This window comes from Periplaneta americana, chromosome 1, assembly GCF_040183065.1.
Source record: "Periplaneta americana isolate PAMFEO1 chromosome 1, P.americana_PAMFEO1_priV1, whole genome shotgun sequence".
NCBI classification, from domain to species: domain Eukaryota; kingdom Metazoa; phylum Arthropoda; class Insecta; order Blattodea; family Blattidae; genus Periplaneta; species Periplaneta americana.
This window is the reverse complement of record NC_091117.1, coordinates 128,357,229-128,377,257: the sequence shown is the minus strand read 5'-3', so window position 1 is coordinate 128,377,257 and position 20,029 is coordinate 128,357,229. Positions and strand designations below refer to the sequence as shown.

General features: G+C 33.4%; 1 protein-coding gene across 1 annotated transcript in view; it reads left to right on the top strand.

Annotated features, from left to right (window-relative positions):
* The window catches only part of Rpt5 (26S proteasome regulatory subunit Rpt5), a 29,834-nt gene extending 10,035 nt beyond the window's left edge, over positions 1 to 19,799 (top strand). Inside the window, exons 6-8 of the mRNA XM_069827168.1 lie at positions 4,095 to 4,381; positions 9,383 to 9,610; positions 19,237 to 19,799. Coding sequence (XP_069683269.1) covers positions 4,095 to 4,381; positions 9,383 to 9,610; positions 19,237 to 19,347 — 626 coding nt within the window. The 3' untranslated portion in view covers positions 19,348 to 19,799. The remainder of the gene's footprint in view (positions 1 to 4,094; positions 4,382 to 9,382; positions 9,611 to 19,236) is intronic.
* The last annotated feature ends 230 nt before the right edge of the window (positions 19,800 to 20,029 follow it).

The window sequence follows — 20,029 nt, the reverse complement described above, 5'->3', positions numbered from 1 at the left end:
GTCTATACTAGTTTCCAAATTATGATACGACTAAAAAGGAAGTGACATTTGTTGCTATTAGTATAGCCTCCGTTACCACATAGTTGTGGCACAAGTTCAAATTGAGTTATGTGTTTTACAATATTTACCAGAATATATAAGGTACACATATGATGGAGTATTTGATATGCTTATATACAGTGTATGCAAATAAAAATCATTTACAATAATTCACAAATGGTTAATATCAATGACTACCCATCATACTCTTTCATTATATTGCAGTAATTTATACAGAAGTTCTTACCTTAATCAGAATCCAGTGGCTCTACATCCATGTCAGAATCAGAACCGCTGCAGGATACCTAGTCACTTCTTGATTGATAGCAACACGGTTGTGCAATATTTCAATGAACATCTGCTTCCCACGTGTATTTCTCAATGTCCTTCACATGGTTAACATAATTATGCCACTGTTTGTGTATCACTGTCCTAATCCCTTCCTTTAAATGATTGTGTACACTTAGCAGTCCTTATTGTTTGTTGCTACATAGCCTTTTATCTGACTCCACGTGTATTCTATCATAACTAAATTTGCAATGGTATGGAAGGAGACGCAAAATTTGATGTCCTGCAGCTTCTGCCAAATTATTGATACAATAGCTAGTAGCATATTGTCTCACAGTATCTAACAATTCTAAGAGCTCAAGTTTATTCCTGGTTGGATCCCATTCAATGTTTTTACTTATTAGCCAGTCTTGTATGACACATTTTGTTGCACTTTTAGTCGGCACTGAATAGTAGGAAGCATTGTCTAAAACAATAACAGAGTTTGTGGGAAATTTTAGGTAGAAACTGTCTTTTTAAATAATATTCGTCATCCATTTCACCATGATAATCTCCACCTTTCTTTCCAATAAATAAACATTCCGCTCCCTGAACAAACCCTAATGTCGAAATTCATTAATATTTTTCAAATGCCTCTGGCACCAAGCTACAATGTTTTCTCTGTCAACCAGCAATGAATCACACTTTTACTTCATATACTTGAATCCCATGTCCATGAGCAGTTACGTAATAGTTGTGTAGGATAAGTAGGAAGCTCTTCATCCTTGTTTGTTACTTGAAACTTCTCTTATAGTTAGTAGATCATTCTTCCTGTATAAGCTATGCACTTTTCTCTTTATTGAAGCTCTGGTAGAAATGACATATTTATCTAGACGAGTGAATTTCTTATCTACTTTTTGTGAGAGCACTGTAGAATAGGATGTAGCGCTGCTTCTTCCACCAATGTGATGCCTCCATGCCTGAAATTTTTATATATGAACAAGATCATTTCTCTTTCCCCCTCATCTTAAATATTCTTCATTTCTTTTAATGTTGCAGCATTCGGAAGACTCCATGCTTCTGTTAATCACAGTGTTATTAACACTTTTAGACTGGCAATAACAGTGGCAATAATCAGCACATGAAAGCAGTTACATTAATGCACATGGTCTGATGTAGTAAGTTTGGCAACATTGTCCTGCCGAACAAGAGAACATTGCCAGTTCATTGCTAGCAAACGAATATGTCGACTTCAAAATGAAACACAGCATGAAAGAACTATTTGCTATTGGTGTAATATCAATTGAGTTAAATTCTTCTACACTTTCCTGTAGGCAGCTTCATTTGCAGAATATACCTGTATTTCTTTATTTTATGTTTTGTAAAGCTTTTGCATAATTACGTGAGATTCACAAATTAGGATTGAAATACATTTTGTTTGATTGAGATCTAGAATAGTGGCTTCTGTAATCCGGAAAATTTTTATATGATCTTCCAAGGCTTGTTTGGTATCATTGGACATATTTTTCTCTTCCATCAAGGGAGCATATCACACTCTGATCTTTTCTTGTTTTCTACTATTACCCTTATCTTTGCAAATTTCAAAGCCAGAATGTTCATAAACATTTTTGACATTCTTCATTATATTTGGTGCCTTTCTGCAAGAAATACTTCCTTGAATACTTTCGTCTGCTTTCCACTTTGTTTCCATCTCTTAGTGTCTGTATTGTTTTACGATTCTCATAATATACTGAATTTCATGATAAATGTCGAATATTTCCTCATAATTTGTTATTATTACTGCAGAAATAAAACACAAGCATGTAACATTATTAATTCTATTATTTTGTTAGTCCTTGGAAAAAAAAATGTTATTTTTTATCACATCTGTTGTTTTTCTTTACTTTTTAATTACGTTAGCTTTTAGGGACACTTTCTAACTGCTCCCATTTATTCATTCATTTATTAATTCATTGTTCTGCACAATGTCGTATCTTTCACTGCAACACTGCAAACCCAGCTTTCTCCAATCTTTCCTACTTTCTGTCTTTCTCTTTGTCTCATATGATCCATATATCTTAATGTCGTCTATCATCTGATATATTTTCTTCTGCCCTGAACTCTTTTCCCATTCACCGTTCCATCCAGTGCATCCTTCAATAGGCAGTTTCTTCTCAGCCAGTAACCCAACCATTTCCTTTTCCTCTTCCTGATCAGTTTCAGCATCATTCTTTCTTCACCCACTCTTTCCAACACAGCTTCATTTCTTATTCTGTCTGTCCACTTTACACGTTTCATTCTTCTCCATACCCATGTTTCAAGTGCTTCTATTTGCTTCTCTTCACTTCGTCGTAATGTCCATGTTTCTGCCCCATACAATGCCACAATCCAGACAAAGCACTTCATTAGTCTCATTCTTAGTTCTTTTTCCAGAGGTCCACAGAAGATGCTCCTTTTTCTATTAAAAGTTTCCTTGGCCATTGCTATCCTACTTTTGACTTCCTGGCAGCAGCTCATGTTTCTGCTTATAGACGCTATTATATCTCTAGAATAACATAGTTATCCAGAGTCAATGTATGAATTGGTTGTTATAGATATAAAAAAATATTTTAAAACCGCCAATGACTTGTTTGGTTGTTTTTAAATAGAGATTTTGGTCGTTCTGTACAGTGACATTGGTGTACAAATCAACTATGTCTTGTTATTAGGAGTGAATAAGACATTGGTTGTTCTTGCATATGAAAATATAGATTAAATATTATCACTTAGTGGTCATAGCTCATTTTCGTCAAAAACTGACATTTATGGTTCTTCCTCCAAGTCACAGATATTTATTATTATACTACTTTCTCCCTTTTCAGTAACTGTTTTGTTCGACTACATATCAAAGTAGAGAGCCATCTGATCTGCATTTTCTTTTTGTGACAACAAATAGTTCTTATTCTGCCTTCTTTAAATAACAAACTTGTGAAATTCTACAATTTAATGCTCAAAGTCTTGTAACATTCTTTGACAAAGAGATGTTCGTCTCCTAAGTGACAATCGAGTTCTTCTCATAAAATAACAGATCCCAGCTTCTGCTTCCTTTAAATAATACAATATTATTGATGGCCATACTTGTTGCTGTTTCACGTGCTTTGTATTGCAACATTTCATGTGAAACTCCAACTTCATTAATATTTAACTCAGCTAATTATTCCAGTATTTCATTTTCAGTTTCTTGATACTTGCCACTTTTCGAGCCGCAAAATGCCTTTTTTATTTGTTTGGTGTTTCCAAAAGTGCTTATTTTTGTTTTTGTTGGTTACGCACATTGCATTCCAACATTGTAAACTCTCGACTAGCACTTTATTTTCATGAACTTTTGCAAATTTAACCATTTGCTGTCTAACGTGAACATTTAGACTTAGCTTTGTTCATTGTAAAACATCAGTAATAAGCAAATGAAACACAACTGACAGTAATGTCTGACGTCAAACTGTAACAGGCAACACTTCAAGAGACAATAATCAACAGTCATAATAAACTCATTGCTGTTTTAAAAGTTTAAATGAAGTTGAAATACATCCAAATTAGTATTTTACATTACCTAAGATATTTGTTGAAAATGGGATGCTTATATTATGCATTGGCATCAATATTATTCAAGTACAGTAAAAACGGTACTGTTTAGCAACAGGAGTGCAAATGTATCATTCATGTCTTAATCTTGAATTCTTGTAGTCGTCTCCTTGATTGAACAGGTTTCATTATATTATATTCTTTCAGGTAATATGCCTTTGTTTTAGGTAAAACATTACTGGCTAGAGCATGTGCAGCACAAACGAAATCAACATTCTTGAAGCTAGCTGGCCCACAGTTAGTCCAAATGTTTATTGGGGATGGTGCCAAGTTAGTGCGTGATGCTTTTGCTTTAGCCAAGGAAAAAGCTCCTGCTATTATTTTTATTGACGAATTAGATGCGATTGGAACAAAACGTTTTGATTCAGAGAAAGCTGGTGATAGAGAAGTGCAACGTACTATGCTGGAACTCCTTAACCAGTTGGATGGTTTTAGTTCCACTGCAGATATTAAGGTAATTATTTTGTATAATTGTTCTAATAATGAATTCTTGTAATAGAAACTGCCAGCTCTTTAAACATATTATGTTTGATTTAATTTAATTTTCCTTTTGTGTGTGCGTGCGTTTCTAAAAATTGTGTTGAATCCTACCTTGCCTTACCACGTGGACTGGTGTGGGTTGAATGAGAGTAATGACATCATTCCTCATTGACATACAGTCACCTACCCATGGACATGCATGTGTTCATCGACTTAAACACACATATTTTGCCTATTAATGTACATTTTCCAATAGAAATTTGCCTCCTTACTGTGTCACATATCTTGTACCTCAAAATTGGTTTTCATGAATACTGTATCTTAAAACTATCACAGAAATCGACTCCTGCATGAACAGGTTGACCAGACGTCCCGGTATTTGGTATTAGTTTTCTCAGGACGCAAGAATGTCCTGGTTCCTTGCACAGGTTAATCTCTTCTGGTTTCCTTGAACTCTGAAAGCAGTTTTATTTTCCTGTGAAATGTAATCTGATTTGCTGAAAGTATGTTGGTAGCTCCGTTTATGTGGAATTGTGTTATACAGTAATATAAAGACAATTTTGTTACTTTGGACATCTTATTATTTGCTAAGTTTTTGTTTGTTTTTCAGGGAGCAATGCAAGTCTCGAAAGTGTTTTCAGTCTTATGAGCATTTTATTGGACTGATGAAAAGAACCATCCATCCGAAAAATGTATTTAAAGCAACATTGATTAATTATTAAAACTCATTTTAATCTCTCTTGTGTTGATTTCTATACTTAGATAGAAACTCGACAGTAAATGTTATCACAAATCCATAGTTCTGAGAAGTAGGCCTTACATGATTAAATGATTATCAACTTATTGTTTGTACGATAATATATTAAGTTATATGTATTGCCTTTGTTGCATTAGGAGGAAAATTATGAGAAAATTTTAATATTCTTATTTCTTCTGTCACAGTTGTACTTGCCTGAATTTTAGTTTTGTAAAATTTGTGTTTGCTATACTGTATCTCGCATCTAAGAAGTGTCCTGGTTTTTTACTTTCAAAATCTGGTCACCCTGTACATGAATTACTTGGTGAATTTAACTTTTGTATGGAAAGACCTTAACATGTTTTCTGATTTTCTGTATGTTGATTCTGAGAAGTTCATTGTTGAGCTGTACACATGTTTTATATCGACTTTTTTGGGACTGTGCCAAAACTTGAGTAATGTGCTCAATATTTTTTCAGCATTCTAAGCGACTTCTTCTTACTGATAGTAGGTACAGTCTTGTTACCCAGTATGCTTATTTTGTTTTCGAACCTCTTTACTAATCTCTACTGCAGGCCTACTCTATGATTCCCTGCTTTTGAATTTTGCTCTAAATTCACACTGCACCATAACACTATTTTTTTTTATAAAATAGTTTCACAATATATTATATCTATTGCAATGTGTATACAGTATTTGTCATTTTTGCATTATGATGATTATTTTCCAAAGTTTACTGATCATATATTCACAAAAAATAATAGCATACTTATAGTGTAGTTTTGAAATAAAATTTAATGAAAACTGGATTTTTTTTCTGTTGAGCTTGATGTTACAGCATCATTGAAGGGACTAAAGAAATGATGTGACCATAAGCTAGTGTTGCTGTAAGAAAAAAAAAATAATAGCGATTAAAATTTTAAGAAGAAATAAATCCACAATATTACGTATTTAATTTGTAATTTTATATAGGCCTAGAGTACTACAACTTTTTAAAAATATTCAATACATCTGGTTTTGTGTTATGTTGAAAAATAAAATAATCTACTGGATTATAGAAAATATTGAAATACTGAGTAGAACGGTATAATGTGGGGTAATTAAATTACATAGAGTGATGCAATAAATTATAAATGTAGTTTGAAGAATTCTGTAACTTTTTTTATGTTTCCGTTCTGCAAAATATTACATATTTTGTAAATCATTCTCAATTCTTCCTTAACCAAACCAAATCATGGCACACATTAGCTTTCTTTTTACCATTCTGGATTTGTTTTATAATATTAATTTTTTACATCCACACTTAAAATTTGTTCTTTTCTTTGCTCCTTGCTCCACTGTACACCTGTTAAAAAACTGAATGTCAGAAGTCACAGTCTGAACTGAATATCTGGATTGCAGTATGGTGCACGACTTGGCCTGCTGTTCGTTAAGGGTTGTTGAAGAAAGTTTGGCCTACCCCTCATTCCACCCTTATTTATTAGAATTCCAGTTCTTGATCCATAAAATGCTTTTGTCACAGTAACTGCAAAAGGTATTGGTGATGAATGATATGCTGGGTACCTGCGAATTCCCCTCAACAACTGTCTCGGTTTAATGTACATATGCAGAACATGATTTTTTAAAGAATTTACACTGTTTCTGAATGTTGCTACAAATGAGGTGCTTACTAAAAATCTGTTGTAATAAATACATACATCACAAAAGTTAGAAAACATTTTCATTTTTTAACTTTTAATGGATCTGTTTACTCGTGCTATTAAAATCATTAAGTGTATTTAGTTGTAAATTTGTTGAAGATAAATTGTATTGCGAGGTTGTAAATTATTCATAATTTGGAAAAATTCTTTAGTTCCCACGTGAAGTATAAATCCAGAAAACATTGGAAATATAAATGTTTCCAAACTTTTGTGATATATAATAAATCACATTTGTTTAATATAGATAAAATCTGTACTTCTTAATGACTGTTGCTGTAGCCGAGATGTCACACTAACTGTGGTCACTACAACCAAAGTCAATGAAATTGTATATTTCTCTGATTTTCTTTTGTCTAAGATTTACTAAAAACACAAATGCTCCAATATACAAGAATTGCAATTTAAAGTGGTGGTTTCCAAAAGCCACGCATATCCCGCCAGGTAATGCGGGGACGGAATTTCATTTTCACGCAAAGACATCTCTTATGGAGGTTATGTTATGATAGTTTCTAATATGCCACACCGCTGAGCACACTCATTCACTTGAATAGCTGGCAACTGTTCTAGCATCTGATGGCGGAATTGTTACAAAAAAAATGGCATCTGAGTTCAGCAACTATGTATGTTATTCCATATTATACATTTTATCGAATAATAATTATAAAAACATGACATTTGAAGAGAATGTGTCTCAGATGATCGAGGAAACCTAGTAAGTTTATTGTATCTTAATCATTCTTTTCTTATTACATATTTTGATAGGTTATCCTGGCTGTTTAATATAACACAAAACTAAAAATGTATATATTTCCTCGTATAGTCAGAAATAGTGATGACTAATTTAAAATAAAATATATAGTATTAACATCAGTTTGGATTTACTGTATGTCACATTACTTCTTCTTTGATTTTTGTGCTAAATCTGACATGCTGATACCTTTTATGTGAGATTATTTAGTGATAACTCAACTTTTTGAATTTCTACAAGTTCATTTTGACATAATTAACATTAACATATTTCTTATACACAATAAAATGTACTTGTCGCTGCTGTTTCTGCAGTAAATAACTTTTTAAAAATAATAATAGTATAATTTAATGGCTGACATGGATAAAACGAAGGGTAATAAAGGTAACAAAATGTTACTATTTATCAGTGTTAAAAACGGGAAATGCATTTAGTCTACATAGGTACATTATTATTAAAATTTCCTCTAGGCCTATGTCTGTGTCATGTTGTCACCATCTTGACTTAAAACGACGCAATGACAATCTTGTAAAAACCAATCGACGCTATATATCGCAAGCATCAACAGAATTTCATGCACGTGGATCTTGGAAATCCCCACTTAAGAAATATACATGTTCTTAATGCACGTCTTTAATAATACTAATAAAAATTTATTTCCACATAATATTCAACAAATGTTACATTATTTTTTTATAATATTATTATCTTTTCTATTTATTCATTCATTTTTTGTGTTTATACTGCCACAGTGGCTCAATGCTAAAATGCTGGGCTATAACCTTATAAAGCCAAATTCTGCTCTACCCTGACTTCATAACTTGTGTTGGGAAAGCCCATGATCCAGGCAACATGGGTTTTTTTTTTGCAGGTACTTCGATTTCCCTTTGACATTTCAATAATTCATCATCATCATGCATTACGAGCATAATGTGGACATACTGCCTGTAGTTCACTCCATATAGTCTCTGACGAATTAAGTGGTCTACTCTTCTTGGCACTAATAACATTGTATGTATTTGCGTGTACATACATACAACATACTGTCTACATTCTGAAATTATTTCTTTCAATCTTAGTTCAGTGACTGAAGTCTGTCATATACGAGGGAGAGTCAAAAAGTAACCTTAATAATTGTTTTATTAATTGAATATGTACAATAAGACTACAAACACTTCATCACTTTTCAACATAGTCCCCACTACGTTCAATGCAAGTGTTCCTGTTATACTATGTTGAAAAGTGATGAAGTGTTTGTAGTCTTATTGTAAATATTCAATTAATGAAACAATTATTAAGGTTACTTTCTGACTCTCCCTCGTATATTTGCAATATCTTAACTGGTTGTATTAGTAAGCACAGTTTAATCGGTTTTGCCCGTATTAATCATGCAATCATGGGCAAGTAGACTAATTTGATGTGTAATCTCAATTCAGTAGACATTTAATTTTAGTGATAGTGTGTTTTAATGTGCATTGTTATTCTTAAACGAAATCTCTGTGCATTTTAGTGTGGTACATTTTGGATTATGATCGTAACATAATAATTAAATTGAGAACATTGTACAGACCCAGAAACAAAATTTGGGCTACCTGAATTTTGCAAGTTCCAGTTATTAACATACTGCCCATGCTCAGTGGCTGAGATTTTGTTTCTGGGTCAGTACAAACTTAACCTCTTTGTCTCTTTCAAGATATTAACATTGTAGATTTTTTCTATGATTGCAGAAGCCTTTCGAAGTTCATGTATTCATTGAATGGAACTGTGCTCTAATGCTGGTGTAATTTACAGGTGATAGCTGCAACAAATCGAGTAGACATATTGGATCCAGCTCTTTTGCGTTCAGGGCGATTAGATCGTAAAATAGAATTTCCTCATCCAAATGAAGAAGCACGAGCTCGAATCATGCAGATTCATTCCCGAAAAATGAATGTCAGCCCTGATGTAAACTTTGAAGAACTTTCTAGGTCTACAGATGACTTTAATGGTGCTCAGTGTAAAGCAGTTTGTGTTGAAGCTGTAAGTACTGGCAACTCTTTTTTGATTGTGGCACTGATCTGTGAAAGTCCCCTTTTTTATTTATTTATTTCCATCCCCCCTTTTATATGGAGTAGAGTCCCAAAGTCTAGCACTGCAGCCTTAGGCTTATTTTTCTTCACCACTCCTGTTCTGTGAATGATATTTGTTACCGAATGGTCGCATTCCTGTACTGTACATATACAGCACATTGCATCATGAACTTAACCCAGGCTATGATAATGATAAGACCACAGAATTTCATGCACTAAAAATTGAAAAATATGCAGTAAAAAATACATTTTAGAGGTTCGCCTGGTTTAATAATATGATATAAATGAAAAGTAAGTTACAGTAATAATATAATTGTCATCAGCAGGGAACGGATTTATATGGACTAAAAATATATGAAATATGTAAATATATATGTAGTTATTTTTACCATAATATGGAATTAAATATGGATTTTTACCAAAATATGGAATTAAATATGGACTTAAAATTATAAAAAAATGACTATGTACGTTAAATATTGGTACATTTTAATCAAACTAAACAAAAAATATAATGGACGTACCTTATCTTCCAATGTAGTTTCAACAAAACACAATTTTTATTGTCTGTTACCATAACAATAGGTTACAAACATTTCTTTCAAGTGCTGAAAAGTGAATCTTCTTCTATTGTCTCTGAGGATAGATTTATACTGACTAAAAGAGCGTTCGACGTCACAAGAAGTAACTGGTACATAATTCAATTTCACAATGTCTGCTGGGGATAAGTCCAAGTTAATCTTCACTGTTGATTCACCACTCATCACAGCAACAACCTTTTGTAGTTCTTCATATCCAGGGTTTTTTGAAAGTACAGTGTCCACCTTAGCTCTTACTGCATCTGCAACTTTACCTCTACCACGATTCAGTTGTTCCACAGTACTATTTATAATTTCAAAACTTTCAGATAGTGAAAGGTGCCTATTTTGGAGACTTTTGAGCGTTTTTATGATGCATGAAAATGTATGCTGAATGTGAGCTAAGTCATTCTTCACACTTATGTCACAGGTAACTGTTTTCGCAGTATCAATTGAGACTGCATCTTCAGAGTCCAATGCAAGGAGAACATTGTTAATAGAGTCTATATGTTCGGCATAATATTCAACTGCTTCTAGCCATGTACCCCATCTAGTTAAAATTGGCTTTGGTGGCAATGGAATTTCAGGGTACATTTCTTTCAACACGTTAACTCTACTGGGAGCTTTGAGAAATACTTTTTTCACTGATGAAATCAACAAATCTACTTTAGGGAAATTGTCTCTGACCACTTCTGCCACACGATGAAATGCATGCGCCACACAAGTAAAATGAGTCAATTTAGGATATACAACAGATAATGCTTGTCCAGCTTTGACCATATAAGGGGCAGCATCGCTAATAAAGAATAACACATTATCGTACATAATACCCTTTGGCCACAGGATACCCATAGCTTCGTTGAACAGTTTAACTATAGTTTTGTTATTGCACTTTTCTAGAACATCACAATGTAAAAGAATTCGTTCAGAATATTGTTCACTTAACAAACCGATAACTACATTACCAACAAGTCTACCTTCTTTGTCGGGAGTCTCATCAATGGAAACCCAAATTGAACTATCTTTAATTTCATCTCTTATCTTCTGTATTGTCTCATCGTAGATGGATGGAGCATACGTCTTCCTAAGTGTTGACTCATCCGGGATTGTATGTTGAGTATATTTTTCAAGGAATTCCCTGAAGACCTTATTCTTTAGTTTGTAGAGAGGAATATCAGCAGAGATGAGAGAACGGCACAGGTCGATGTTAAACTCAGATCTTACATTCGATGTTGTTGGTTGTGTTAAAAACAATTGTCTCTGCTTGGAATTTAGTTGTTTGTTGGCCTGATGTTTACTAGTTGTAATGTGTTGTTGCACCAGGAACTTTTGTGTAGATGATACTGCACACTGACACAAATTACAAAATAATATTTTATTGTCAGTTGATAAACCATCTTCTTTAAATTCTGAAATGTAACTTGTTAGTTTTGATTTTAAATTGACTGAATGACGTACTTTTGGCATATTTACCGTCTTTATAGTATGATTTACAAAACTGAACCTATGTGTACTCTGACTGGCATTTAACTGTTGAGCTGCACAACTGAAGTCTGTTAAAAATTTTAAATTAAATTAATACAGTTTTGTAACTTACTTTCCCATTGTTGATAGGACTGCTAATTTTCAAATAACTCTGATGTTAAAGGGATTACTGAACATGTGTTTAAATCTCTATTGTTGAAATGTATTTTTAAAAGTTAATGGAATTTTGTTTTGTTTTATTGTTAAACCTAATATAATATGGACTGTTTTATATGAAATATGGAAAATATATGGAAATTAACGAAAATATGTACTAAACTCTAAAATATGGAAAAATATGGAAAATAAAAGTAGGATTTTTCAACCCTACACATTGTGAAACATAAAGATAATGCAAAATATAAATTATATTAGCTTTATAAGTAAATATGTATTTACATATAAATCCTTTCCCTGGTCATCAGGTTATCATTTTTATTAAATCTATTTTTTCTATAATTATTAATTTTACATTTGTACATCTCTATCTAACTTTCTGAATTTTTAAATGTTCTATGCTTTTCACGTAATTATTATGGCAGTAAACAACCAACTATTTCTCCATCGACTAGGTATCTGCTGTTAAACTTTTCCTCTTATCTGTCGGAATTAATTTAAATGCTGAGAACTATCTCGTGACATCACATGATGCGACTCATGCATACTTGTAAGCAGAAATGTTCCGAATTTCAGTGACTGTAACACATTTCCCACGGAGATGTCAGCAGTTTGAAGCATTTCTTTATAGCCAGGATTATTCTGTAACACACACTTACATTTTACAGACATTGCTTTACCTTATGATCCAGGAACTGCTTCCAGTGAGTCTTTTTACCTTTTGCAGCAAATTCATGACGTCAACAGTACGTGAATTTATTGTCGCATATGTCTAAATACCTTCATTTTTTTTTTGACGAAATCAGATTATGAAAGTCTGAATAACATCTAGGTGGCGCGTATTTTCGCTCTGACATCTGAAACATTACACTTACTACACAGCTAGTATGCATACAGCATGTTAAAGTGGGAAACGACCCAACTTATACGCTAGGGAGTAGTATCTATTGTCATCGCAGCAATTTCATGTTCTGAATAGTGTATGTGTATGTATAGCTAATGCCTACCCATTTTCAAGTTGCAGACCACTTTGGCGGGCCACACTATATAAATCTGTGGAGAGTTATGTCGTGTACTAGGGTGGGTGTATATGTAAGTGTTCGTCTAAGTGTAGTAAGATGATGAAGATGAGAAGGGGAAACCCTGTGCCAGCATGTAGCCTACTCCCATCATGAATATACAGTTTTTTCTCTTCTCTGCTTTCTATCAGTTTCAATTTAGGCTCTGTTGTTATTTCTCATCTGTGTCATTAGTTTTGAATTTTTAATAATGACAAAAATATTTGACATTATAAATAGCAATAACCATAATGACATATGGACTCTAGTGAAAACAGAGAGTAATTCTATTACATGATTAGTGATTAATTAATTATTATTGGTTTTATTTCTCGCATAATTTTTATGTTTCTTGGAGATTATTCTTATTTTTAACAGAGAGAAATTTTTAAATTAAATACTAAATCGGGAAAAACAAGGAAATATGCAGAGGTAAAACTATATATGCATTTAAAAGTGAAAACCCTTGAAATATGCAATTATGCAAAATAAAGTTGGCTTCATTTGAACGTAAAAACCATGATCGGCAAAGATCCACTTTTACCTTTTCAATAAAAACATGCAATATATTGCATGAAGTTCCATGGTCTAGTAATGATGATAATGACGTGTGAATAAATAATGGCGAATTGTTAAAAATTCTTACTTTGTTTCATCTCCCTTTAAAAAAATATTTTCAAATCATTACTTACTATACTTAAATTGAGAACAGAAGACTAACTCTTGGCTGACAACAATACATGTAGGAGGAAAATTAAAATGTAGACAAAAACAAGCTACACTATAGTCCCGTTGCTCTAATTTCCGGCAGCCAATCGCGTTGCAGGTTGGCTACATTTAAACGTGTGTGTCTTGTGATTCGCTTATGAAGACGTTATTCATTTCTTAAGGCTCGATAAATGCTTAATATAATCGCCCGCCATTTTTGCTCTTTCGTTGGCGTTCGCAGAAAGCACACGAAGACGTTATTTGCTGTTCAATTATTTGCTCAATTACAGTGCGTTTGATTTATTATCATAGGAGCTACGACATGATAATGTTTAACGGTGTGACAAATAGATTCCTCGTATGTTAGCTTGGCAACGAAAGAACAAAAATGGCGAATGATACTATCTACCTAGACTTTATAGAGCCTTCACTTCCTAAGATGTAGGCAAAGAGGAGGAGTCAAACTGGGAATAACAGCGTCACGACTATAGTAGTAACATTATTTCTATAAGAAGCCATGAGGCCCAACAGGATAGCTGGAGGTTAAGTTTCCATCGTTGCAGGTAACTGGCATTAGTAACAGTAGGGATGTCAGCTACGTGTTTGCTGCCTTTATCCCCAAATGAAAACTGTCCCGTACTCATTTCTTTTAGAGGCTGAGTCGACTTCCGGGCCCATGGTGCAGCTGGAAGATTACGTCAATCAGTTGGGAAAATCCATGATACTTTAAAAATGTTTTTTATATCATGCATGACTTAATGAACACAAAGACCCTGGTTTTATATGTAAAAATCCAATTTATATTTTCTGTGACAGACATTTCGCAGATCATATACAGTATATTTTTACTTCCTTATTCTACAAAATACCAGTATGAAAGAGAAAGTGATGTGATAGTGCAAAAAATCTATTTTGGAATTATTTTCGCGAAAATATTCATTTTTAACATCCCTGATACTAAAAAGTGGGTTTGAGCATGCTGTCTATCTGTGTGTGCAACAGGTGTGTCCAAGTTTTTTCATGCCAAGGGCCACTACTGTTAAGATGGATTACTTTGGGGGGGGGGGGGGGATCGCGTGGTTTTATATGCAAGCTAAAGCTTTGTAAGCAGTAAAATACAAGTACCCCTAATATGTGTAACACTAGCGGTTACAGTAATCTAAATTTAAGAAAATAAATTATTGTATACATTTCAATCATTAATTTAATGAAAAGGTTTAGAAAGTAAGTTTACTTGTCAGTATGAGACTTGACTTGTTTTTCATTAACCATCTCAGGTTTGATAGATGTTATAGCAACTCGAAGTAAGCTTTCCAGATGACTGTCAGTGATTTACGATCTGATTACATACTTCACATGCTTCGTTCTGGAGAACACTTGCTCACATATGTACGAGCTGCCAAAAAGTGATACAAAACAAATTGCATTTCTGTTATTACCAGGATACATTTTCCTGGGGACGTATTTGCGATAAAACTCTAATAAAGGGAAATTGTTTAACTTATTCAAGTCTGGTGCATACTGAAACTCAGCACATTACATTTGTAATTCCTTTATGTTGTTAATGGAGAAAGAAGAAGATTGAAACGTGTCATATTTATTCTCTTTGAAGTCTTGAAACCTAGTGTTGAATTCTTTCCTAAGTTCTAATATAATGTCTACGTATTTCTGAGAATTCTGCAAGGCTAGAAAATTAATAAAGCTGTTTTTTTTATTTGTGGTTCCCAAATTCGTAATTTTATTTCGAAGGCCCTCACGTGATCAAAAATAGTTGTGATTAACTGATTTTTACCTTGGAGGTGTATATTCACCTCGTTCAGATGTGTTTGTTATATCAACAAGAAAGGCAAAATCGCACATCCACTCTACATCTTTAAATTCAGCAATAGGCTTTCCCTTTCCCCCCATGAATGTTTGTATTTCGTCTTTGAGATCAAGAACTCGCCTCAGCATTTTGCCTTGGCTGAATCGTTTGATTTCTGTGTAATAAACAGTATCTTTAAATTCTGAATCGAGAGTCTTCAAGATGTCTCAAAGTTGTCTATGTTGTGAACCTTGCAAATTAATTAAATTCATTACTTTTACAACAGTACAACATTAAAAAACTCTCTAAGTTTATGGATTTAGCACAAAGGTGTTCTTGGTGTATTAAGCATTCTGCATTAAGAAATATTTCCGACCTTAGATGCTTCTACCTGGAGTAATTTAGCTAGTCCTTGTCGCTTTCCTAAGAACACAGGCATCCCTTCAGTTGCTACACCTGATGAATTTTAAAATTCCAAACCAAGCTGATTCAAGATTACATTTATGCCTACAATTAAATCATTGACTTTTGTCGTGTCTTCAAGAGGGACAATAGCAGCTTTCTGGAATATTGAAATCTTTATCAACTCCCCTTACAAATATTGCTAATGGGCAGTATTGCTAGCATTATCCACACTGGTAGATTATTTGTCTATATAGTGAACTATAGTCTGTCGCGATAAGCTTCACTTAGCAAATTGCACTTTTTTTGTCAAGACATACAATATCAAAAACAATTTTAAGGGCATCTGAAAAGAGTTTTGATTTTCTTGTAATATCTACTCTTGCATAGTTTCCTTTAACCAATGATTCGAACTGAGAGACAGTATTCGTAAAACATGATTGCTGTCTTGAAAGATTTGTTTCAAGTTCAAAAAGCTTTTCTGTTTTATCTGTAGGAAATTCACTCTCAAATTTACCATCTGAAGACGCATATTTGGTGCTGTAATGTCACTTAATGTTGTATTCCTTAAACACTGAAACTGCTTCTTTACAAATTAAATACACTGTTTCTTTTTCTTATTTCAATAGAAAGTACTCATCTCTCCACTTTATTTGAAATAACATACCTTCGTCCAGTACTTTTCTATTTTTGCTGCTAGATTTAGAAGGCATAATCACCACTTATTAAAAACAAATGAACTGTAGTGAAGAACATATTCCTTAACTTCTCATTCACAAACACTGCTACAACATGAAAGAGCACATAGCAAAACACTATCTACAACAATTAGACTAGTCAATAATAAAAACTCGACAACCTAACTGAAGTCTCAAATGTTGTAATGGGTTACTTGGGATCGATTAATTTAAAATAAGGATGAATAGAGTTGGTGGAACATTCCGCATTATATGCATTGTTGTATGAAACTTAGAAGGCAGACCAGATCTAGCTGGTACGTAAATACAGAAACAACGCAAATACAGTGTCATTCTACAAGTATACGAGAGTATAGTATAGTTCACGTATAGGAAGAAAAGACACAATGTTATCAGAGAGTTTATTTTCATGAACTTTGAGATCAGCCTGAAACTTGTCACATGTACTGCAAGTGTCACGGCGTGGATATACAAATGATATGTTAAATCTGGTGTTGAAAATCTTTCTTTAGTATTCATAAGACACATTGAACGACCTTGTGAAATACACATTTCATAATTTTTTTTTTTTTATGTTGAGATTGTCGGGAAGATATATTCGATCACTTTTTGACTGACCATAATGACTTTTCCGTCCCTTGAATGATTTAATGTGGTTGAGCACACTTTCGAAGACATCATCAGGTTTTTTGTTGTGATGATTATGATGTTTGCCTCGTTGATCTTTAGTTGGCATACCTGTAGACATTGAGAGAGTTCTGTAGTACCTACCTGAACACGCTTGTAAGAGATCTCATGCAAGGAAATGAATGCTTTAACACACTGGTATTTCGGCCATGTCGTTAGATTTTTAACATCCTTACTTTATAAGAATACTTCCTATAATGTAATTTAGCTGCTGCAAAGGAATATTTCAGAAGTGTCCCTCATAAGAAGAAGTAAGCCTATAATTTCAACAGTCAATGAACTTTTGTTTTTATATGTGAATTTATTTTTATGCCTCTTTATTACATTATCCATTAATTGTATCAAGCACCTATAGCATATTAATATTTTTTTTTTCCTTAAGAATTTATGCTCATTAAAGGCTTGATTTAAATAGCTATTAGGCTATATTATAACAATTTATTTGATTTTCTTCCTTAACTCTATCATTCATTCTCTTCTCTTACATATTATATTACTCTAATAGTTATTAAGTTTAATTAATAGCCTATCGTAAATTCTATGCATTAAATAACATAGACCCTATGGTTATATCATAACAAGGTACTAATGCATTGCAAACTCTTTGTTCTTTGCTGCGAGTTACTACAGGAATAGCAGGGTAGTAAAGTAGGGGACAACTCCTTGGTTGCCGCTCCTTCCTCCATGCAAGAAAAACACAAGGAACATCATGCGCTCGAATGCTTATTCATCCTTCTTGCCGTGTAGTCTTCATATGTCACACAATTTTCTGTCAGTGATCTGTGATTTTATTTGTCATATGTTTATTTGCAGGCAGAGCTCAATTTTCCCACAGTGTCAAAAAGTGAAATTCAGAATATATAAAAATTATGTGAAAGCATGTTCGAAAATATTAAATTCAAAGTGCAATTTGGCATGCTTTATTGAACTTGTATGTGATTTTAATGGAACTGAGATCAGATCAGATTAGACATATAGGTGCCGAAACTTACTGTATTTACTCGAATCTAATGTGCACCTCAATTTTTAAAGGCTTAAAAAAAAATGTTTACTGACAAATGTAATGTGCAGCTGCAAAATTTAATTTTGCATTACCTATCTACCTGTGCCTTGATATACCACAGGGTTTACTTCTAATTGTGTCACTATTCACAAGGAGCCCATTTTTCCTCCTTAAAGTTATAAACATGAAATTTTGGCCACAAAGAAAAGTAAAAACTATATAGCTGTCTAACATCTTAGGAGTATAGAAACTATACTGTTTACCTTAATAGACGAAACACTAGATCCACTTGAATCCCTTCAAGAGACATTGCTACTTTATTATTGTTCAATATAGGGCCTTCAGTACACACAGAAAACAATCTACATTTGAATTTGTAAAGTAACTAAATCTATCTCTCTTTACAGCGAGAGACTTCAGAGCATATGACATTAAGGCTTGGAATCACTGTTTAATCTTAAAGCAATAACATGCTAACCAGGCGACATACGAATTCCTCCATTGTTGTACAGTCAGATTCAGATTTTTTAGCTCTGTCAAGTGACAACGCTTAAAATTCAATCCTGGGTATAAATATTGTGTGTGCAAGAAGGAAAATAATACGCGACAGATCAGTGAGACTTTGTGACGATTTGACTAGGCAACACCACCTCACTATCATTGGCTAGTCGACATAGACCAGCTTTAACTAGCTCTACCTTATATGCCTTCTAATTCTGAAAGCACTTTAATAGTTTGGAAAGAAATCAAAGGGAGGGCTTCGGTCTGGAGCATAGTTGATAGTCTACTGTCCCTTAGTTTGGCACCTGAGGAAGAAGAACACTGATTACAATGTGTAGACAGCAGGATGGTCCTGGTATTGCAAATAATGTTTTTTCCTTATCATCAAAAAGATTGAGAATCACTGTCCTAGAGTATTTAATTAAATATAGTAAGCATCTTTAATAGTTAGTTGTTACTGTTTCTCTTTGTTAATCGTAATATTTGTTCATTTCAGGGAATGATTGCATTACGAAGAAGTGCAACAGCTGTAACTCACGAAGATTTCATGGATGCTATCCTTGAAGTGCAAGCTAAGAAGAAAGCAAACTTGAATTATTATGCTTAAGATGGGGGCGGAATATACCTCATAATAATTCAATCCACAAATCGACTAATATTGGAAATTTGATAGAGTTTTCTTGTTGTGCCAGGTTACTCTATCTCATTTCCTCCGATGTCATCCTTTTAATATTCATGAAATTATTTTTTATTTATTATGGAATCTTATAATTATTTCAGTAGATCTCTCTCCTAGACAGTAACAAGTATATGGGATGCGCTGAAACTTTTTATGTTTGTAAAGATTATTACTAAAATTAACCTGCAACACCCGTTTAGGCTTTGTTTAATTTGGCAGATTGAGCATCCGGAGGATATGTAAATAGTTCAGTTCCAGGCTGAATTTCATTTATTATGAAATGAGTGACATACATGAACTAATGTGGTTAATAATTTCTAATTGTGACTTTGCAGTTCATTGTAAATCTTCTAAGTGAGAATAAAAAGTGCTTATTTATATTTGCATGTTTTGTAATCAGTCTGTCCCTAGTTTGCATGATATTGCTTAAAAAGAAAACTTTTTGTTACATGATCTTTTGACTGAAAAATAGGACTGGGGTTTTGTAATGTAATAATGTTATTAATAATAGTGATGGAGTGTGATTTGCGGACTTGTGATTTTGTTGCTGTGATAGATTTGTCATTGGTTCCGACTGTGACTATAGTTCCAAAATCACAGCTCCGAGAAA